This window comes from Trachurus japonicus, chromosome 4 (assembly GCF_045865225.1).
Source record: "Trachurus japonicus isolate A0001 chromosome 4, Traja_1.0".
NCBI classification, from domain to species: domain Eukaryota; kingdom Metazoa; phylum Chordata; class Actinopteri; order Carangiformes; family Carangidae; genus Trachurus; species Trachurus japonicus.
The window spans coordinates 21,680,101-21,699,004 of NC_140910.1; the positions used below are offsets into that span (position 1 = coordinate 21,680,101).

General features: G+C 38.5%; 2 protein-coding genes across 3 annotated transcripts; both read left to right on the forward strand.

Annotated features, from left to right (window-relative positions):
- Positions 1-344: 344 nt before the first annotated feature.
- Positions 345-14,764, forward strand: LOC146988906 (FYN-binding protein 1). 2 transcript variants are annotated; one of them, XM_085774683.1, is made up of 16 exons: positions 345-731; positions 4,854-5,490; positions 6,248-6,359; positions 6,725-6,783; positions 6,969-7,006; positions 7,360-7,394; positions 8,106-8,238; positions 8,607-8,769; positions 10,097-10,247; positions 10,490-10,506; positions 11,841-11,901; positions 12,131-12,173; positions 13,104-13,266; positions 13,820-13,853; positions 14,147-14,184; positions 14,325-14,764. In XM_085774683.1, exons 1-16 carry the CDS (start codon positions 729-731, stop codon positions 14,351-14,353), a joined length of 1,716 nt encoding a protein of 571 aa, XP_085630809.1. In that variant the 5' UTR covers positions 345-728; the 3' UTR covers positions 14,354-14,764. The 2 variants fall into 2 exon arrangements, with proteins under 2 accessions (XP_085630809.1, XP_085630810.1); XM_085774684.1 differs by having other exon boundaries at positions 573-731; positions 6,251-6,359.
- Positions 14,765-16,105: 1,341 nt separating this feature from the next.
- On the forward strand, positions 16,106-18,576 carry pex11g (peroxisomal biogenesis factor 11 gamma). The gene is made up of 5 exons (XM_085774685.1): positions 16,106-16,340; positions 17,047-17,244; positions 17,341-17,519; positions 17,991-18,059; positions 18,172-18,576. The coding sequence occupies exons 1-5, from the start codon at positions 16,278-16,280 to the stop codon at positions 18,383-18,385; spliced, it is 723 nt and encodes a 240-aa protein (XP_085630811.1). The 5' UTR covers positions 16,106-16,277; the 3' UTR covers positions 18,386-18,576.
- The last annotated feature ends 328 nt before the right edge of the window (positions 18,577-18,904 follow it).

Sequence of the window (18,904 nt, forward strand, 5' to 3'; positions counted from 1 at the left end):
TAGTTTCTCTGTGTCAAATTAACTACAGCTTGATATCGTTTCTAAAATCTTTTCAGTCTCACAGATTGTAACGTATACGTAAGCAAGTTCTTCCAGGGAAAACTTCTCATTTGTGATGTTTGGTTTAGCTATGTGAGCATAATGAAAAACAACAGGTAGGAACCAGCCCATTTCATCCCACGTCATCTTTCTTTTACTTTTCTTTATTTTTACTTACTTTTTTTTTTTTTTTTTTACTTTTTTCATGTGTCTTCTGATAAAAAAAAAAATTCATTCATCTTCCCTTTTTTGTTCTTCCTTTTCTTCTCTTCTCTTTCCTTTCCTCTCACATTAGGTAGATGATAACACTCGCACGCACACACACACACAGAGATGATAAAGCACCACAGACACTATAGAGAAAATGAATAAATGCTTGTGACACAAAATGACCTGTCTGTGCTTAAAATGTCTCTTTTGTTTTTTTTCTAGGGGGGTGGGGGGTAAAAAGGAATAGAAATGAAACAAACGTGGCGACGGCATGTCGGTGTTTCCCTGCTGTTGATCTCATGTTGTGGCGGCGTCAGTTGCCACGTTCCCCACAGTGAATTACAGAGCATTTCCTCATTTGCAGTAAGTTTAGTGACACAGGTCATGTAGGTGTTTGTGAAGTAGCATCAGCCTGGACACTGAATCACTGCTGGACATGGAGCACTTTACCCACCACTGAATCATCACTAAAGACAAACATGGTAAGAAATTCTTATTTTTGATTATTTGTTACAGTCTGGTTGTGACTTACATCTGTTAATAAGCTCCTCTGCTACACCTTTCCCCCCCTCGACTGTGCTGCTGCTGCTGCTGGCTGTGTATTTCTGGCCACTTCCTTCTGACCATGAATGCATCTATGAATAACTCTCCAATATGAGGAAAAACATTTACACCAGATTGTATTGTTTCTCTTCGTATAACACCTGATCTTTTCTTTGTATAATGACTTTTTAAAAAGGTTTTAACCTGGTTTTACAATCCTACAAACACATGATGTGGCGTCTTGAAGCAGCTTTTCACGGCTCGTCCGCTGAAACATTTAAGTGGTCAGATCCACTTGTTCTCTACAGGAATTGCATCACTTACACAGCAAAAAAAAAGGGGGAAGTTGAAAAGTGGCATCGCCTAGAAGAAACGTTCATCCTGCAGCTGATGAATGAAAGCTTTATTACACAGCCATCCCCAGTTAATGATTCACAGTGTGCACTTGCCGCTGCTTCACTTCAGCCTCTGTTTCAATTGCAATTACAGTTATTTCATCATATATGTACATTATAGAGGATAACCTCAGTGGTGGTTGATATTTGGTCTTTAAATTGTGAGATGTAATTCAGGTTTTTCTCCCTATTGTGAAACCTGGAAACTGAACTAGAGCCAGACTTGTCTTTTTTTTCTCAGTTTTTAAATTAGGTAAACAGCTGCATTGAATGTCTTTCCTCCTGCAGAAACATTATTCATGAAATTAAAACAGCATGGCGTTAATATATTCAGGCTTTCTTAGCTTTAGCGCAAGTTTACAGTGTAATTCAGTGAGCGATTGGCTTTAGTACTGATTCTTGTTGTGGTGGTCGTTAATGAGAAAATCTACACTGTACATTTCAAAGAACAAGAAAAAAGTGAGTTTTATTTTGTTGCTTTATTTTACATGGAGTAGTTTTGTTGTCAGGCACCTGCACTGACACAGACTGTGGCGAGACACCTGAGTTAACGTGTGCCAAATAAAGGGAAACACACACACACTGTGTTTCTTCTGCAGGAGCGCGCTGACTGAAAGTGGAACCCCGTGTCTGAGTTTTGTGGTGGGGAGAAAACATTTTTTTTAGTCTGTTTCCTTCACTCCTTGTGACGAGATAGAGTGAGCGAACATGCGAGCGAGCGAGTGAGCGAGCAGGGCTTGCAGCTTATTGGTGCAGGAGCAGCAGCGGAGGGTATTTCTATGGTAACCACGCAGGATGCTGGCTGAGGTAAAGAGGTGTGTGGTTGTGAGAACTTCCTGCACTTCTTCACACTCCTCTCTCTCTCTGTCAGTCTCTGTGCAGCTCTCAGCTTTAGGTGTTCAAATAAATAGACGGGTGATTCCTTTGTTATGATCAAGTTTTTCTTTTTATAGGTGTTAACGAAGCACCACAGACTCTCCCTCCCTCCCAGGTCTTATTTCCACCGTGGGTCTGTTGGTTGGTCACTTTTGCCAAATGCATAAACAACGCTCTGGTTTTAAAAAACCTTTTCATGACTCCACCTGCTGAACTGCAGCTAAACCAATGAGTTTGCTGCTGCTGCTGCTGCTCCGAACACCCTGTTTCGGTTCAGTCAACCTCGTCAAGTTGAAATGATGAAACTCAAAGCCCAAATAACATCACAGAGACACCTGAAAATTAAAAAGCTTCACCTCTGACCAATTCACTTCAAGATTAATGCAGAGGAATTTTATTTTGGGGGGAATTTTTGCATTTATTGACCACACAGTAGATTAGTCTCTATTCCCATCTCAGGTCCAATATTAACATCATAGAAAAGTAACAGTAGACAAAGAAGAAGTCATACAAACAAACTCTAGTGAACCAAACTTAAGAAAAAATGAATTGTTTTTTAGTTAAATGTAACCTCCCTGGCCCACACTTCATCCCTCCACCACGTTTGGTGAAAATCAGCTCCAAAGTTTTTGTGTAATTTTGAACAAAATAATAAACAAACAGAGACAGGGTGAAAACATAGATTCTTTAGTGAGGGTAACGATTAATAAAAATCTTTTCGAAAAAGTACAAAGTAAAAGTGACGATGACAAAGTGATCCTGAAAAACACGGTTTGTAGCTAAATATGATTTGACGTATTTTACAACAATATCTAATATCCCCACACTATTAAGGAAAACTGTTCAGGAGCCAATGTGAAGCCTTTGCTTTGACATTATGTGATTTTATAGTTTGACTTTATTCTCTTCCACTGCACCAGAAAACACACAGTAATCCTCACCTGTCTTATCCCTAAAGCTGTGATGTAGATACCATGAACTCCACCCTCCTAAAGTGATCTAAAACCAACAGGGAACAGCTCCAAGTACGATTCTGTGAAACAATATTTAACTCCACATGATGCCCTGTTCACCACGGGAAGCCAGTGAGGCTGTGAGAAATAAACTCTTCTCTCTTTTTTTTTAGACTTTTATCCAAACGAATACATGTTTTCAAATATGTTTTCCAGCTGGTCCTGTTACAATACTGTTTTGTTCATTTTTAAGTTGTTTCTTTTAGTGAGTATCAATCAAATGCATATGAACAACATATTGTGCTGTTTGCCAGTAGTTTAAATCCACTCATATGTACTCATACTCTGTGATCCTTGATTTTATTCTTATTTTTATTTTTCTCTTTCTGACGACCGTGAAGGCCCGGGCGATGCAGTCGTCAGGCCGTCCTCACTCTGTGTGGTTTATGTGCATTAGCTAAAGACATTGTTTACAGAGCTCATCATGGATTAATTAAACTCATTATACCATAAAACAAAGGGATGTGTAACTGTCTGTTCTCAATATTTATTTTAAGACATAAATAATTCTTCGCTTTTTTATTTTTTAACTGGAAAGTGACACTTTTGTAGCATAATTTGCAAAAAAAAAAAAAAAAAAGTATGACATGGACACTTGCTTCTTAACTTTATTATTATTATTACTAAAGCTTTTGTTAACCAAGCTATAGTTTTATCCCTCAGGTTGCTCTACAGTGCTGTGGTTCAACTTCTTCCAGAGAACTAATATGTATCTTCCCCCACACAGGCGGTGATCTGGTAGAGAGGGTGGGAAAAACCCAAACAACTACAACCTAAGAAAGTAAACATAGAGTTAAATCAACACTCACCTGGCAGTGTCGACCAAAACAGAACATTATCACCTTTTGTGAGAGCAGAACTTATGTCAGTGTGATATTTTTTCTTCCCCAGTTTTGTTTTGTTTTTAATTCCCCTATCAGCTGCGCAGTGTGGTTCAGCTCAGAGCAAGAATAAACGGGCAGGAAATCAGCAAAAAAGCCTTGTAATTGTGTAGTAAAAGGTCTGAGCAAGCAACAGAAAGTAGATTATATCACAATGTGATGATAAAGTTAACTCTGTACTGTACAGCACAACATTGTACTATGATGTTACAGTTTTGAGGAAGTGGTGACTCAGCTTTAGCAGCCTCACTCTCCCTCAACAGATGCAACAAAGGGATTTTAATTAATACTTTATCCTCATTAAAGGGAATCAAAATGTGTCAATTCAGCATCTAAAAGTACCATATATGCATTTTTCATAATAAACTATAATGTAAAAGTACACAGACATGTTTTTTTTATAATACACTGTATGATTATTACAACTGTGTTTTATTATAGGCCTATTGTAATTTATCCCGAATGATATCTGAAATACCACATTAACAGACTGATATCTGGAAACAACTACGTCAACAGCAAAAGTTAGGACATACTTTCCCATTGATGTTTTAAAGTATTAATTCAGTGTTTTATTTACTGCTTATGAATAATGTTTGGGTGCGACTGATCAGGAATCACAGTACTTTGCAGGTTTCAGTCTTCTGTGCTGCAGGGAGTTGGTGGGGACTTGTGAGCTCTTTGAAGATAAAAACAAACCAGGAAACTGTGTTGTTGCATGGTGCAATCTCACTTCATACAGATAGCGCAGGCTTTTGACAAGTTGTGTGTGTGTTTGTGAATGTGGGGGGTCATGCTTTGCTGTGTGCTGCGCTGCTGCTGCTGCTGCTGCTGACTTCCTGCTTCAGAAACAGAGCAGCTGCAGGTTTGACTTTGTGCTCCTGTGTTACCTTCAGGAGGAGAACATTGATGTCAAGGCTCTGAGAGCCCGCTTCAACAAGGCCAGCACCTCGGACACCAGCAGCCGAGACAGCGGGTCTCCAAAGTCTCCACGGCCTGGGTTTGGCAGAGTAATCCCGCCCGTGGCAGAGAACGGGCCGGTCCATCCCAGACTCTCTCCCTCTCTTCCTCCTCCTGTTGCTGGCCCGGGACTGGTGAGGTTCCCAAGGCCAGAAGCAGCAGCAGCAGCAGCAGCCGTCGCCCCCGGCCCCTTCAGACCTGCATTCGTCCCTCGAGCGCCTCTCAACCCTGGGGTCAGAGCATCTATCCAGCCGGCGGACGCCAACAAGGTCAAGCAGACGGGGGTGATCCTACAGAACATGATGCTGAGGCACCCGAGGCCTCCGGGCACCAGGCCGCCCCTGGTTCAGTCCCCGGCTGTGTTTCAGCCCCCTTCCCCGGCTCCCACCACCACCACCCCTCTCCGGCAGCAGTCCAGACAGAGGAGCGCAGGGGAGGTGACCCCACTGAGGAAGCCCCTGCCCCCTGAAGGACCACTGCCCCTGAAGCCAAAACGACCTCCGAACGTCAACCTGGAGCCTTTTATGAAGTTCAACCGAGGACATGCCCTTAACTCCCCGAGGAAAAGCAACAGTGAGTCTCTCTGCCTTATTATTCTCACACAGATTTTGAATTATATACTGTAGTACTCAACTTCTAAATGAAGAGGATCAAGAATTTCTCAGTCTATGTAAAGGTTCATTTCTCTTTTTGCAAATGAAAGGCAAACACTCGTGGTAAAATCATGGCAGAGGCCGCTGTAATTGAAAGATCAGTTGTTATAAAATAAGAACAAACTAGTTGGTTTTCTGAAGTCACAGTAGGAGAAGGGTTTAAATAAAATAAATGAATTATGATTAGGGCTGAATTCTATCTTACTGCTTTAGTTTCCGGGTCCTGGAGTTATACTTGTTGCCTCACGGTCACACTGTCATGGCGCCATGGGACACTTTTAGAGCAGAGCCTGTTAAGAATAGCAAGAGCCTCTTACTATTCTGAATATGAAAAGTTCACATGTCTGTAATAGAAAGACATGCGCTAATTTTACTCGCCTGTGAATTTAAAGCACGTTTCAAAAGCATGACAGAAGTTTTGTTAATGATCGTTTGATATATTTTTATCTAAGATTTGAAACTTTTGATGCAAAGCAATTTCAACAAACTGCTACTGTTCTTCGTCTCTGACTGGAAATACAGAAGCTCAGAGACAAAACAAATGTATAAGCGAATGAGTCTCTTTTTGTCTTTTGATCGGCTTTAGATTATTAGAGCTTTTGTGGCTGCTGCTTATCTGTCTTATTGTAATAAAAATGTCTTCATAAACATAAAGACTTTCTCTCTGGCGCCTTCAGCAGCTTCCCCTGGTTCAGCTGGTAGGAAAATGCCCGTACCAGTAGTCAGTCCTCCACAGCTGCCACAACGATCCAACAAACCAAGCAGGCTGCCGCACCAGATTGCCTCCATGTGAGTATTTGTTGGAGTTCACTACATGCTGGTGTTATTAAATACAGAAACAACCTGGTAATGATTGTTAAAATCACTGAGAAAGACAAGACACAACTAGATTCTCATTTTCACAGCTGTTGAATCTGACCTATTGAAATGGGGGCAGGAAATAATATGAGAAGTGACATATAAAGAAAAATCCACAACAACTAACAAACGGAAATTACATAATAATAGAAAATCAAATTAATGGAGATGTAACACTGTCCACTTGTTGGTTTGATTGACTTCTTAGGAGAGAAGGTTTAACATTTCAGATGTTTATGTAAATTTTTTGGTGAAATTTGCTGAATAACAAACAAACTTTTGTCCATTGTTTGCAGAGACATCGCTGATGATCAACAGGAAACATATGATGACATTGGAAGTTTTGAGAAGAACGGTAATAAATACTGCCATTGTCTAATGGTGCATAATGGTGCATTCTGACACATTATAATCATCATTATATGATCAAGTAAAGAGTTGTTTAGTTACAAGTTACAACTTATAATTTACTTTTACGTATCATTGTGATTGTCGAGTACTACCACTTTTTCAAAGAAAATGTCTTTCATGGCTTCACAGATTCCTGGAGTGACAACAGCTCGCAGTGTATGGACGCGGTGGGTACAAAATTGAAAGTGAAATTCTCATTGTAACGTGAGAAGACCACCCATTTGATTAATTCAAAACTAGGTTGTTCCTCTTATGAGAACATGTTGCCCTCTTCCAATTCCAACTCCTATTTTTTTAATGTCTTAATATGGTGAGACGAAACGATGATTAACTTTTTTCACTGTCAGTGCTTTCTTCGATTTCGAGCTTTAGGAAAGTGTGATGTAGCTATACTGTACATCTTCAGACAACAATGAGTAAAACACATTCTTACAATGGGTGGCATTCTCCTTTAATGTAGTGATCCATGTGCCTGGGTATTTTATTTTGTCTTCAAATCAAATTGTCTTTTGTTTTGCAGGATGATGATGATGATGTGTATGAGTTTATTGACGAGTAAGTATAAAGTGTCTGTTGAGTTGAGTCTGTTTCAGCTGCTTCGTTTCGGCTTCAGCTGCTTGAATGCAAAGTACGACACTGTTCTGATTATTTCTGTTACTGCTGCTGATATTTTTGCACCCTACCACTGCTGCAGCGTGCTTCTGCTCTGCTGTAACAACCACAAGCCGAATAGCTTCCTTCATCTTAGCTTTATTTGAATTTGAGAACTGCATTCATTCATTTACGTTTATTCATTCAGCGAATGCTTCTGTCTGCAGCTACTTACAAATGGGATAGGATCAAGGAGAGGTGCTCGTGAATAAGTGTTTCAGTATCTGCTTCTTTAGTTTTAAAGTTAGTTGGCAGTATCTCCATGAGTTTTTTAGTTTAACGCTTCCTTAAGTGCACTGTGCAGCCTGTCTTTGATTCAAACTTGTTTCTGTGATTCAACTCACATTTCCCGTAAAAGCAGGATATTGTGACAAACAGCAGACAGCGTCTGTTGAAATGTGGGCAAATCAGAACAAACTGAAACAGTGAAAGACAGTACATACTGTAGTTGCTTAATGCAGAATAAACAGTTTCAAAACATTGTTTTTGTATGTAAAACTATTTTTTGTGATATTGATGTTTCTATTGTAAATAAGAGAATGCATTGTTTGTTTTTAGTCATGTGCATGTTGACATGTGCAGAAGCCATGTTTCATTTCATTTGCTCCTCTGTAGGGATCTGGTGGAGGAGAACCGAATAAATGCTCAGAAGTTGAACAAAAAAGAAGCAAAGAAGCATCGAGAACAGGAGAAGAAAGAGCAAATGGAGCGTCGGAAAAAAGAGAATGAGTTGAAAAAGAACTTCCGGGTAAGAACCCAACAATGTCGTTCCTCAATGAAACATCCTGAGGTTCATCTCCTTCAGCACAGCAGCAGATCAGAAAGCATCACCTTCAGCATTTAGCATGGAGGACAGTTTAAGAAAATGCATGACCATACAAAACAGAAATACTAGTTGAAAACTGGAGGTTAGTAGTAACAGTAATGAAAGATACATGGAATATGAATTTGTATCCTCCGTTTGAACCAGAGATCCTTCTTTTGAAATCCAAATTTGCAACATAGCTTATATTATATACATCTTGAAACACTGAGATTGTTTGAATCCATGCATATCTTATATCTGTTTTGTTTTAATTGACAAAATTTGCACCTTACTTATCTGTCTATATGTAGCTGGAAGGGGAGGTGGAGGTCCTTCATACAGCCAAAGTCCGACACGATTGGCACGGGGGATCAAAACTGGACCTCAGTGTTCGACAGGGCGAGAGTGTGGAGATCATTCGAGTGAAGAATAATCCAGGCGGCAAATGGTTGGCTCGTTCTCTGAATGGAACCTGTGAGTATTGTTTTTAGCATTACATTTTTTCCATTGCAAAATAGTTCTCACCTTTTGCTTCAGTGGAAAAGTTAGATATCAAGCAAATCAAGAAATGGCGCAATTGGAGCAAGCACATGTTATGCACAATATTATTGTTGCTGGTTGTGCAGTTATTGTGCTCTTGTTGTTTAAGATGTGCCTGTTGTTCTATTTGTTTGAACCAATTGAGTTGTCAATATGTTTTGGTCTTTTGTCTCTGTTGATCCTTCCCTTAGTTTGTAGTGGATATAGAAATATAATATATAATGTTATGCAGATAATACACAACTCTATGTTTAAGAGCAAAAAGTTCTACTGGCCTTGTCTCTTTCACTGGCTGGCGCATTGTTGACGTCCTCTTATTTCATCTTGTCTACGATGTTATGTAAATTATGTGAGCGATCAGAATCAGAGTTGGGTTCATGCCAAGTGGGTTTTCACATACATGAAATTAGCGTATGTGTTTTGGTGCATAACAACACAAACAGCTACAAACAGTGAACAGGTTGAGGGACACAACGGATGCTCTTAACGGAATGCAAAGCAGCATGTTAAGTGTAAAGCATCTCTAATGTTTGATTGAAGTCAGTTTAACACGTGGTTACATTGGTTTCTGCAATAAGCTACCCGAGAAAGGGGCATGAAAGTGGTGTTACTATTATGTTCAATGTAAATCAGTTGACACAGACGACTGGAGCAAAGTAACATGTACTTCACATGCCAGTGCTTCCAATTTATATTAATAAACTTTATTTGTATAGCACCTTTCACAGGTAGAAACCACAAAGTGCTTCACAGTGTCAAAACAGTAGCAACAAAGCAGAGCAAAACAAAACAAGACAAAAGACATACAAGAAAAGCATAGATACAAAGACCCACAGGTTAACCAAATGCCTGTTTAAATAGGTGGGTCTTTAAGTTCTTTTTAAAAGTATCAACAGAATCCAAAGAGCGTAATGAAAAGGGTAAAGTGTTCCACAACCTGGGAGCTACAGCAGGAAAAGATCTGTCACCTCTGGTTGTGACAGATGGTTACATATTGTAACCTATGTATGATTACCGCAATACAGTGCATTGATATTGCACATTATCCTGGTTAATAGGCATAATATTTAACTACCTCTTTTTTGCACATTACAGCCTTCCAATCTGTTTAGCATTAACAAATCGTTGATCGCCTTATGTTGTAGTTGATGAAGTGAACTCCTTTGCCAAAATTGCTGACACAATACTAGTGATGTATTATCTTCACACTAAACTCAACTTGAGGTTTTTGTCTTTATATTCTCTTTGTGTAAACGTGCAGATGGATACATCAGCAACACATGTGTGGACATTGACTATGAAGCAGTGAAGCGCAAGGTGCTCCAGTCCAAAAAACTAGACATATCACCGTTACCTCCACCACCTCCAGACCCCCCGCATATGCTAGATACTGACTCCCTCGACAGAGACAGGTACAGTGCACCAGGTTCATCCAGCTGCATGGAAACAGTTTCTTGTTATATTGAGAGATAAACCTCTAAACACACTTCAACACACAACACAACAGTGTTTCTTAAAGGATTTGTTCCGTGATTTTTTTTTTATTTCGTAACTGTAAAGGTAAACAAGACCAGTTTTTTTTAGTTTCATTGCCTTTTCTGCCTAACCTATTTGTTCCAACTAACATGAACATTGTGTTTCCTCTTCTCTGCAGTATGCTTCAAGATGACGGTAAGTGACAACAAAGCACACATGAGCATCACTCACTAATTGATGTCTGTCTGGCCTTTTATCAGACTTAGTGTCGCTCAACAACACAGTCACAGTAATCTCTGTAAAATAATTTATTTTGACCAAATTACTTAAATTAAAAACAAACAATAAATAGCCATAAAATCTTCATGGAACTTTGCAGGTAATCTCTAGAAAACTGTTAGTTTGATATCTTTAGGCGAGACACTACAGGCAAAAACACTGTTTTTTCATGCACTGATCAATTTTGAGATTTTTGGCTATTTTTCTTCCTTAACATGTATTCTTTTAGAAAAGTCAAATCTTATGGTATAAAATCCACATTTTGTTGGTAGATTTCTCCTAAATTTGCCAAAAGTTAGCATGCTACTGTGACTGTGCTGTGCTTGTTATCTGACCCATGTCATGTCAGGTATCATTGTAAAGCTCTCTCTCTCCTGAACAATGATGTGGGCTCCAAAAATTGTCATCTCCTCCGTATCCGCAACCAATCGTAAAAGTACGATTTACATTAACAATCAATGGAATTTTACAGTACAAGTAGCCTAGAAATCTAGACGCACCCTAGCGGCAGCAAATATACATTTTAATGAAGTCTGGCTTGTCAGGCTACAGTACAAGTCTTTAAAGGCCGTTTTCTCAAAAAGAGTTTTTCCTCATACTCTGGGTGCGAAATCTCCACTTCAGCAGCACTTACAGAAACCAAACCTTCCAGTTTCATTCCTGTCTATATTCTGAAGGTTTTTATAGAGGGGATTGTTGATAAATCATTCAAAGCCTGATTTATACAACATTTTATTCCTAAAAACATGGCGAAATTGGATTTTTTTAGGGCTGGTGACAGTATTTTCTCATTTACAAAGTGATAAAAAGAGATATCCACAATCCCCTCTGTAAAAACTTCTGACTCTAATATGTCAACAAAATAAAACAAGAATTTTGAAAGGGGCTTTATCCATTTTTCAGATTTCGCTTCTGGAAATGTATGCAAATTAGCGCATATTTCATCAGATATTGCCTCATTTACATATTTAAACAAAATTTGACAAAACTTGTAATACAAAAAATATTTGTCTTAATGTAAGTAATAAACTTGAGAAGTTTCATGGTGATATCTGTTATTTTAAATGTTTACCCTATTCACCTGGAGTGTCTCCCCTTTATTTTGTTTATCATTTATTTCAACATTCAAGTGTAAAGGATGCATCTTTTATTATTGTTATTATATATCTTCAAGCAACAATGCTGAGGATTATTATTTATTGAGAAGAGAAGATAAAGTTGGTTTCAGTTTTTGCTTGTTTTGTTTTCAGATGACTATGATGATGTTCAGCCATTGACTGAGGATTTCCCCCCACCCCCTCTTCAAGTCAGGTATCTGTTCATGTCTTATTCAGTGAAACGGGAAATGACTGGTTGAGTGTGACTGCTGTCATTGTATAGTAAATCCTAAAGATCTGAAAAGCTGTTCTTCTCTGCTTTATTTCATTAGTCCATTGCAATAGAAATTGAATAAATGTTGAAGAACACATTGGTTAACTATTTGATTTCTCTGTATCAAACACTGAAATCAAATTATGCTTTTTATTTATTTCATTTTCAGCATAGATCCCAAAGTGGAGAAAGAACTAAGAAAAAAATTTAAGGTAAATATTGACTTTTTATCACACATTCAAACAAGATTATTTGGTATAAGTCACCAATGTAACATCAACATGCTACTGAACGCCCACAGGGAAACTTTAAAGGGACAACGAGGAGTTTGTATTTGGTTATAAAAAAAGTATCATATTAAAGGGATAGTTCACTCAAAATTGAAATTTCACTCATTATCTACTCACCGTCATGTCGACTAAGGGCTGGGAGAAGTTTCAGAGTCCTCCGTGCCTTCTCTGAGTAACAGCGGGGCTCCGTGCAGCACTGCATGTCCATATGACGGTTGCAAACGGAGCTTTTCTACGTCCAAAAAGACACACCAAAAAACATCCAAATACCTCCATAGTGCTCGTCTGTAATGTCCCTCTTGTATTGAAGCCCCAACATGAGAAATTGTTCCGAAAAAAATTAAATAAGTCTATATTTTAAACTTGTTTGTAGCGGAAGCTCCCAGTGTTGCTCTGCCGGAATCTTGCGCGATGGGTGTCTGTGCAAATCGCGCAAGATTTGCACAGACACAGGCAAAGCAGTGAACTGAGACACTGGGAGCTTCCGCTACAAACAAGCTTATAGACTTGTTTAATTTTTTTCGGAACAATTTCTCATGTTGGGGCTTCAATACAAGAGGGACATTACAGACGAGCACTATGGAGGTATTTGGATGTTTTTTGGTGTGTCTTTTTGGAGTGAAATTTCAATTTTGAGTGAAGCTACGTTACCCACACTTGTTAATGGGTCCATTTTCAATAAATATATTGTTTTGTCTTCATCGTTATTTTGCTATTACTATATAATGGTCGGCTCGCCCAGCATTTCCTCCTTTCGGTTTCGACACTTTCCAAAACTCCTCGTTGTCCCTTTAAAATTCCAAAAACAAACAAACAAACAAAAAACTGGTCTCTTTAACTCTTGTTCTCCAGTTTGAAGGGCCACCGAGGGCCCTACACACCATGATGGTGGATCCTAACTGCATCATAAAGAAACCAGGAGGAAAGGATCTGATGGTGACTCAGGGGGAAGTGCTGGACATTATCCAGCTCACCAGCAGCAAGAAAGCTCTGTGTCGCAACAAGTTTGGAAAATGTATGTGAACACTTTGCATCCCTCTGTGATTGTAAATTCTTGTATCTACAGCAGCTGGTACATTCATTTATTTATATCAATCCCCCCATTGGACCCCCATGAATTCATAAACAATATAGTGACAGCAGTTGCATCATTACATGAGCAAATGGTCATACTAATAGTGAATCTATATCAACACAACCCCTATGTTTAAAAGGGCAATCAAACCTTTATTGTCAATGCTATGTGATTGAAGAGTCTGCAGCATCATAAACATATAGTTTTTTGTTCTATTTGGGTGCTTCAAGTGTCCAAAAGGTATTCAATCCTTGAAAACATCAGCATTTACCCCTTATCTTGGCCTCACAATGATTTTTCTATGTATGATATTGATTCATACACTCCTCTTAAGCGACCTATTTGTGTTTGTCAGTTGATGGTACGATAAACTGTATATTAAATAATAACATGATAAAAATCTGTACAATCTGTAGAAATTCAGTAACAGTTGTGTTTTATGAATTCAATTACACTATTGTTCTTAAAATCTGTTTTGTCCCTCCACTCATAGATGGTTATGTGTCCAGATCTTATCTTCTTCAAATGTAAGTGAATCTTTATCAGTTCATGTGTGACCCTGCCATCACTAACAATTGCAAAAACCATATATATTTAAATATATGTATTTTTGTTGTTTGTTGTTTTCTTATTCAATTAACAAATGGAAAAAAGAAACAATGACACACATAGTATCTAATGTACACATTCTACAGATGAATGAATTTTTGCAAAGTTGCAATTTTGACTTCTTGTGTATAAGTTTTGGTTTAGATTTTTGCATAGATGTATCAGTGTAAAACTTTTCTGCAGTCACTTTAACATCCGTTTACCTTTGCAGGGAAGGAGACATTTACGATGATGTTGACTATCCAAGTGGTGAGTTATCTCTGGATGTTCAAGCTCTATGCTAAGTATCATACAAACTGCAAATGCAAATTTCCTGTGTAGTTGAAATAGTGAATGCCAATATTTGTATTATGAATGTTTTCTCATGTGTTTGTTATTTCTTTTTTCAGACATCTATGACAACGACTCTCCGCACTGATTATCAAAACATATCAAACTAAACTTATGCACTCTTAAAGTAAGAGACACAGAGAACGAAACAAACTATGAACTTGAAAACTTAAGCTAAATAAAACTATACCTTTACTAAACTGGTTTCCAAATACAAAGGGAAGAGGGACCTCCATGTGATTGATTGATTTGAATCCATAATTGCAATTGTCTTGCTTGCAAACCAAACTAGACTGTATCTCAAACTAAAAATGACTATAACTATAGAAAGCCACATAAAGATGATTCATGTGGATTCACACACCCTGTGCTAAGACCTGTCATCACTTGCATTGTTTGTCAAACTGCTTGTATAGAAAATGAATACACTATTGCTATAGCTTTGTGTTTTGCTTGACTTGTGACATAACTTAAAATAAATAAAATAGCATTTTTTCTGGTTATTGTGAATTTGTGTCCATTTTTACTCCCTGTTTTCTTAATAAAGATTTTTTTTTTTTTTCAAATAACTATTCACCCCCTAAGTGTCCTGTTTGTTAAAGACTGTTGATGTCTATTGTATTATAGGCTACTACAATATCTGAGAGGGAAAAAATCTGGAACCATTATCATAGTTTATGAGCTGAATCAAATCAATTATCAAAAATGTTTTTATTATGAATTTGGAAGACACCTGTTCTGCGCTAACTATGAGTGTGGGTGCACGGCTGTGCAGCAACATACAGTACTTCCAGTAAGGGTTGCATCTTTTTTTAAGATTTACTGGAAGTGTTTATACAGTAAGCTTGTGAAGTTGATCTTTGAAGCTTTTTTCTGGAAGCAAGAATGTGAAAACAGAAACTCACAACAACTCAACATTCAAAGAGCCAAATAGCCGACATGACAACTGAATTAGAAATGTGGCAGGAAAACAATAATTCAACAAATTCTTTAATCCCTGAGAAAGGTCTGCTTTCTTTGAAATGATTTTTCAGGAATTGGTGATCTTTTGCTTTGTTTTTCATCTTGGGCAGTTTACCATTACACTTGAAGACCGATTTGTTTGTTTCATATATCCTGGAAATATGAATGACAAGTGAAATACACATTGTATAGCCCAGGCCACATGAAGTGAGATGAATTTCAATCAGAATAGCCTATAAGAATCTTTTTTTTTTGTGTGTGTAGTGCTCGTTTTAGGAATAATTTATGTGTGAAATGAGCTCCAGATGTTCAATTTGAACACTTAGTCTCTTATTTTCAAGACAGTGTTTGCCTGAATTAAAACTTAGCCTACCTGAGGCTCATTCTTGTCATATTGTGGCGACATTAATTTGTTAAACTGTTTTGCAATGGCCATTAATATGTAGCCTATTGTCCTGAAACTAAGCTCCCTACCCCTAATCACTGGGGGGGACACCTCCTGTCACTAGTCGCATTTTTTGCTCCCCAACACCATCAGGACAACGATTAGGGGTCAAAAATGACCGGAATTCTCCTTTAAATCGTTTATTTTGATAGACAAGCCACTTGTAAAACCTCGCTGATAAAACTAGAAGACTAAAACGATGAATCAAACAATGCAAATGTGCGTAGTTTCCTTTATTTAGGCCTAGATGAAATCAGGCGCAGTAGTTCCCATGTTGTTGAGACAGAACCGAGGATCTTTGTTACATCTACCAGACGACGGAGGGCAGTAATGCACCATCGCTGTGGCTAAATTTGCAGGAAGTGAACGAGGAAGAAGAGGAAGCTCCATTTGCTCGGTAATCATCTCAGTGGGTCTATATCATTTTGTTGAGCGATTCCTGTTTCAAAGTCCAGCTGAGCTCTGCCTCAGTGAAAAACACATTGTAGACAGCGGAGGATGTTGTGCAGTTTGTGTCTGTAACAGCGTCGTAAGTGTGTGTCTCTGTGTGTGAGTTTGTGAGTGTGTGAGTGTGAGTGTGAGTGTGTGTGAGCTGCAGACAGACATGCAGGAGTCTGTGGAGTCTCTGGTCCGACTGCTGGAGTCCTACAGAGGAAGAGATAAAGTTGTAAGTAGCCTATCCATGACTGACTGTTATCCTCTCTAATGTGGGATAGTCAATACTACCCCACATAATAAATGACTGTCAGCTGAACTCTTGTAGGTCAAGAAAAACAGAGATAATGTCCAAAGTCGACCTCAAAGTCATCTTAACATAATAATATCTTCTCCTATATGAATCGAATAAATCCTTTATAGGGTGAACATGTAAATAGAAGACGCTACTACTGTAAATTATGTTCTTTTCAGTTCTTTCTTTTAATGCATGCATTCATTTTTGCTGTTATGTTACTTAATCGATGTTGGAAACACTGCATTAATATTGCTTGTCATTATAAAGAAAACACAAATGGCAAAAAAATAAAATAAAATACAGAGTCAACTTGCAGAAAATGTATGATAATCTGATCTTGAAAAGTGATTAATCATTGCATCATTCAAACATCATTGATAGTTGGTCTTTTGTGTTTTGTGTTTTGTCTTGCATCCTTGTAAATTAAACACAAATTAAACAGTTAGTAGTAATTTTCATTATCTGTCATTGTTTGTGTTTAAGATGTCCTCAGAGCTCACTGTAACATTCTCAAATGTCTTGTGTTTTGACCAACCAACAGTTGAAAGTTTACCGTCATGTAAAGCATAAAATCCTGAAGCAAAAATTATTCAAATTTTCTGCTTCTCTTCCTTGTGTCTACTTGTGTTTGTCTTCCTAGATCAGGACGGTCTGTTATGGCTCCCAGCTTGTTGGAGGAGTTCTTTCCCGTAAGGCAGAAGCAGATGTCTCGTCCCACCAGCTTGGGAAAAGTCTGCTGCTGTTTTCTGCTCAGCTCAGTCAGTGCCGGACGGTGCTGAGGCTGTTTGATGATCTCTCCATGCTGGCTTATTCTCGCGGCTATGGACTGGGAGACAGGGTGTGTGTGACTCAATAATGCTCCGCTGTCTAATCAGCAAGTATCATACTTATTATTAGGCTACTATATGTTCCATATATTCCATGTCTTTTAAAGGAGGAGGATGCAGGTGTGCGGTGGATTTCTGTGCTGACCAATGTGGCCGACCAACTGTATTACCCCTGTGAACACATTGCGTGGGCAGCCGACGCTGAACTCATCAAAGTGAAGTCTGACAAATGGTGGCTGTTCAGCACGTTGCTGTGGGGAACCTCACTGCTGCTGGGAATACTCAGGTGGAGTTACCTGTGCACAAACATATGAAATATACATAATGTTGCTTTTCCACTATCTGATGCCTGAGAGATATCATTTGTAAACTAAAAGAATCCAATACAGTATGAGTTTATCTTTTTATGCTATTTTGTGTATTTAAATGTGTTCTTATCCATTAGTATGCTGTGTTAAATGTCTGTCCATTACTGACCAGGGAAAATTCTGAATCATTCTTACAGCAAATAAATGTATCTCGACTCATATGTTCCCAAATGTATCCAAAAAATATCTTAGTAGTATATAGTAGTATAATCCGTGAAAAAAAAAAAGCAGAGGTTGATTTGACTTAATTTTACCATCACTAAGAGAGCGTTTCAGGAGTGAAGTGGAGCACTTTGTCACCTTGGGTCCTCGCTCCACATTGTTTCTTTACCTGCTGAGTATGGAGCACAAAACATTTTTAGTCTGAGATGTGAATCTTTAATTTTCAGGTCACTGCGTGTTCTGCTGCTGCTGAAGAGGAAGCTTCAGAAATGTGGGAGAGATGGAGCTGGCAACAGGTTTTGTATCTGCAGTTTTATTGCAAAATGTTCAGTCTCTGTAATTAATTTTCTTCCCACCTAAAACAATGTGTTCTGATAAATCTTTTTGGGTTTGTTTGTTTTTTTGCAGTCGCTCCCAGCTCCGCAGACAGATGCAAGGAGAGGTTCTGTCCGTCCTCAGCAGTATGGCTGACCTCAGTAATGCCATTCACTGGATGCCGCCCGGCTTCCTGTGGGCCGGTCGATTCCCTAACTGGCTGGTGGGACTCATGGGAACCATTTCATCTCTGATTGGTTTAATCCAGATGAGCACCAACGACAGTGACCAGACGGAGAGCACATAGTCCTTAACTCACAGAGAGGCTCGGATCAGCACCACTGACTTATAGTCGATTGATGAAATGAGGTGTAGCAAATCCAGGACATATTAAATCGAAATCATCTGGACCTATAACTGCTATAACTGTACAGACAGTGAATGAACTTCATGCACTTGTAGCCAATATTCAGATGTGACTGAAGGCTGCTTGAAAAATCACTGGATTTTCAGAACATATTTGGACATTAGTCATGAAACAGTGAGAAGATTTTATGATAAATTTACCTGATCAAAAATAAGACATTTAATGAGAATTTATACATATTGTTACATAGAGAGAAATATTACATAGCATTTTCCCTTTTTGTTTTGCAAGACTGCTTTGCCTGGCAGTGACAAGACTCCTTATTACACTGTATGTCGTTGTTTCAGTGTTGGTCTAAAACCTCCTCCAGTACCTTGCAGGTCAAAAGTTGAAATTTGCAGCAATCACTTGTCAGTAGGAGTAAGTGCAGCGAGACACAAAAGAGACACTAAACCCTGA

Bases quoted from the DNA above. Each gene is read 5' to 3' on its own strand.
- LOC146988906 (XM_085774683.1), top strand. The intron at 7,395-8,105 runs GTAAGTATAAAG...GCTCCTCTGTAG, and splicing joins GTGTATGAGTTTATTGACGA to GGATCTGGTGGAGGAGAACC. The intron at 13,854-14,146 runs GTAAGTGAATCT...TTACCTTTGCAG, and splicing joins AGATCTTATCTTCTTCAAAT to GGAAGGAGACATTTACGATG.
- pex11g (XM_085774685.1), top strand. From the start codon at position 16,278: ATGCAGGAGTCTGTGGAGTCTCTGGTCCGACTGCTGGAGTCCTACAGA. The intron at 16,341-17,046 runs GTAAGTAGCCTA...TTGTCTTCCTAG, and splicing joins ACAGAGGAAGAGATAAAGTT to ATCAGGACGGTCTGTTATGG. The intron at 17,245-17,340 runs GTGTGTGTGACT...TGTCTTTTAAAG, and splicing joins GCTATGGACTGGGAGACAGG to GAGGAGGATGCAGGTGTGCG.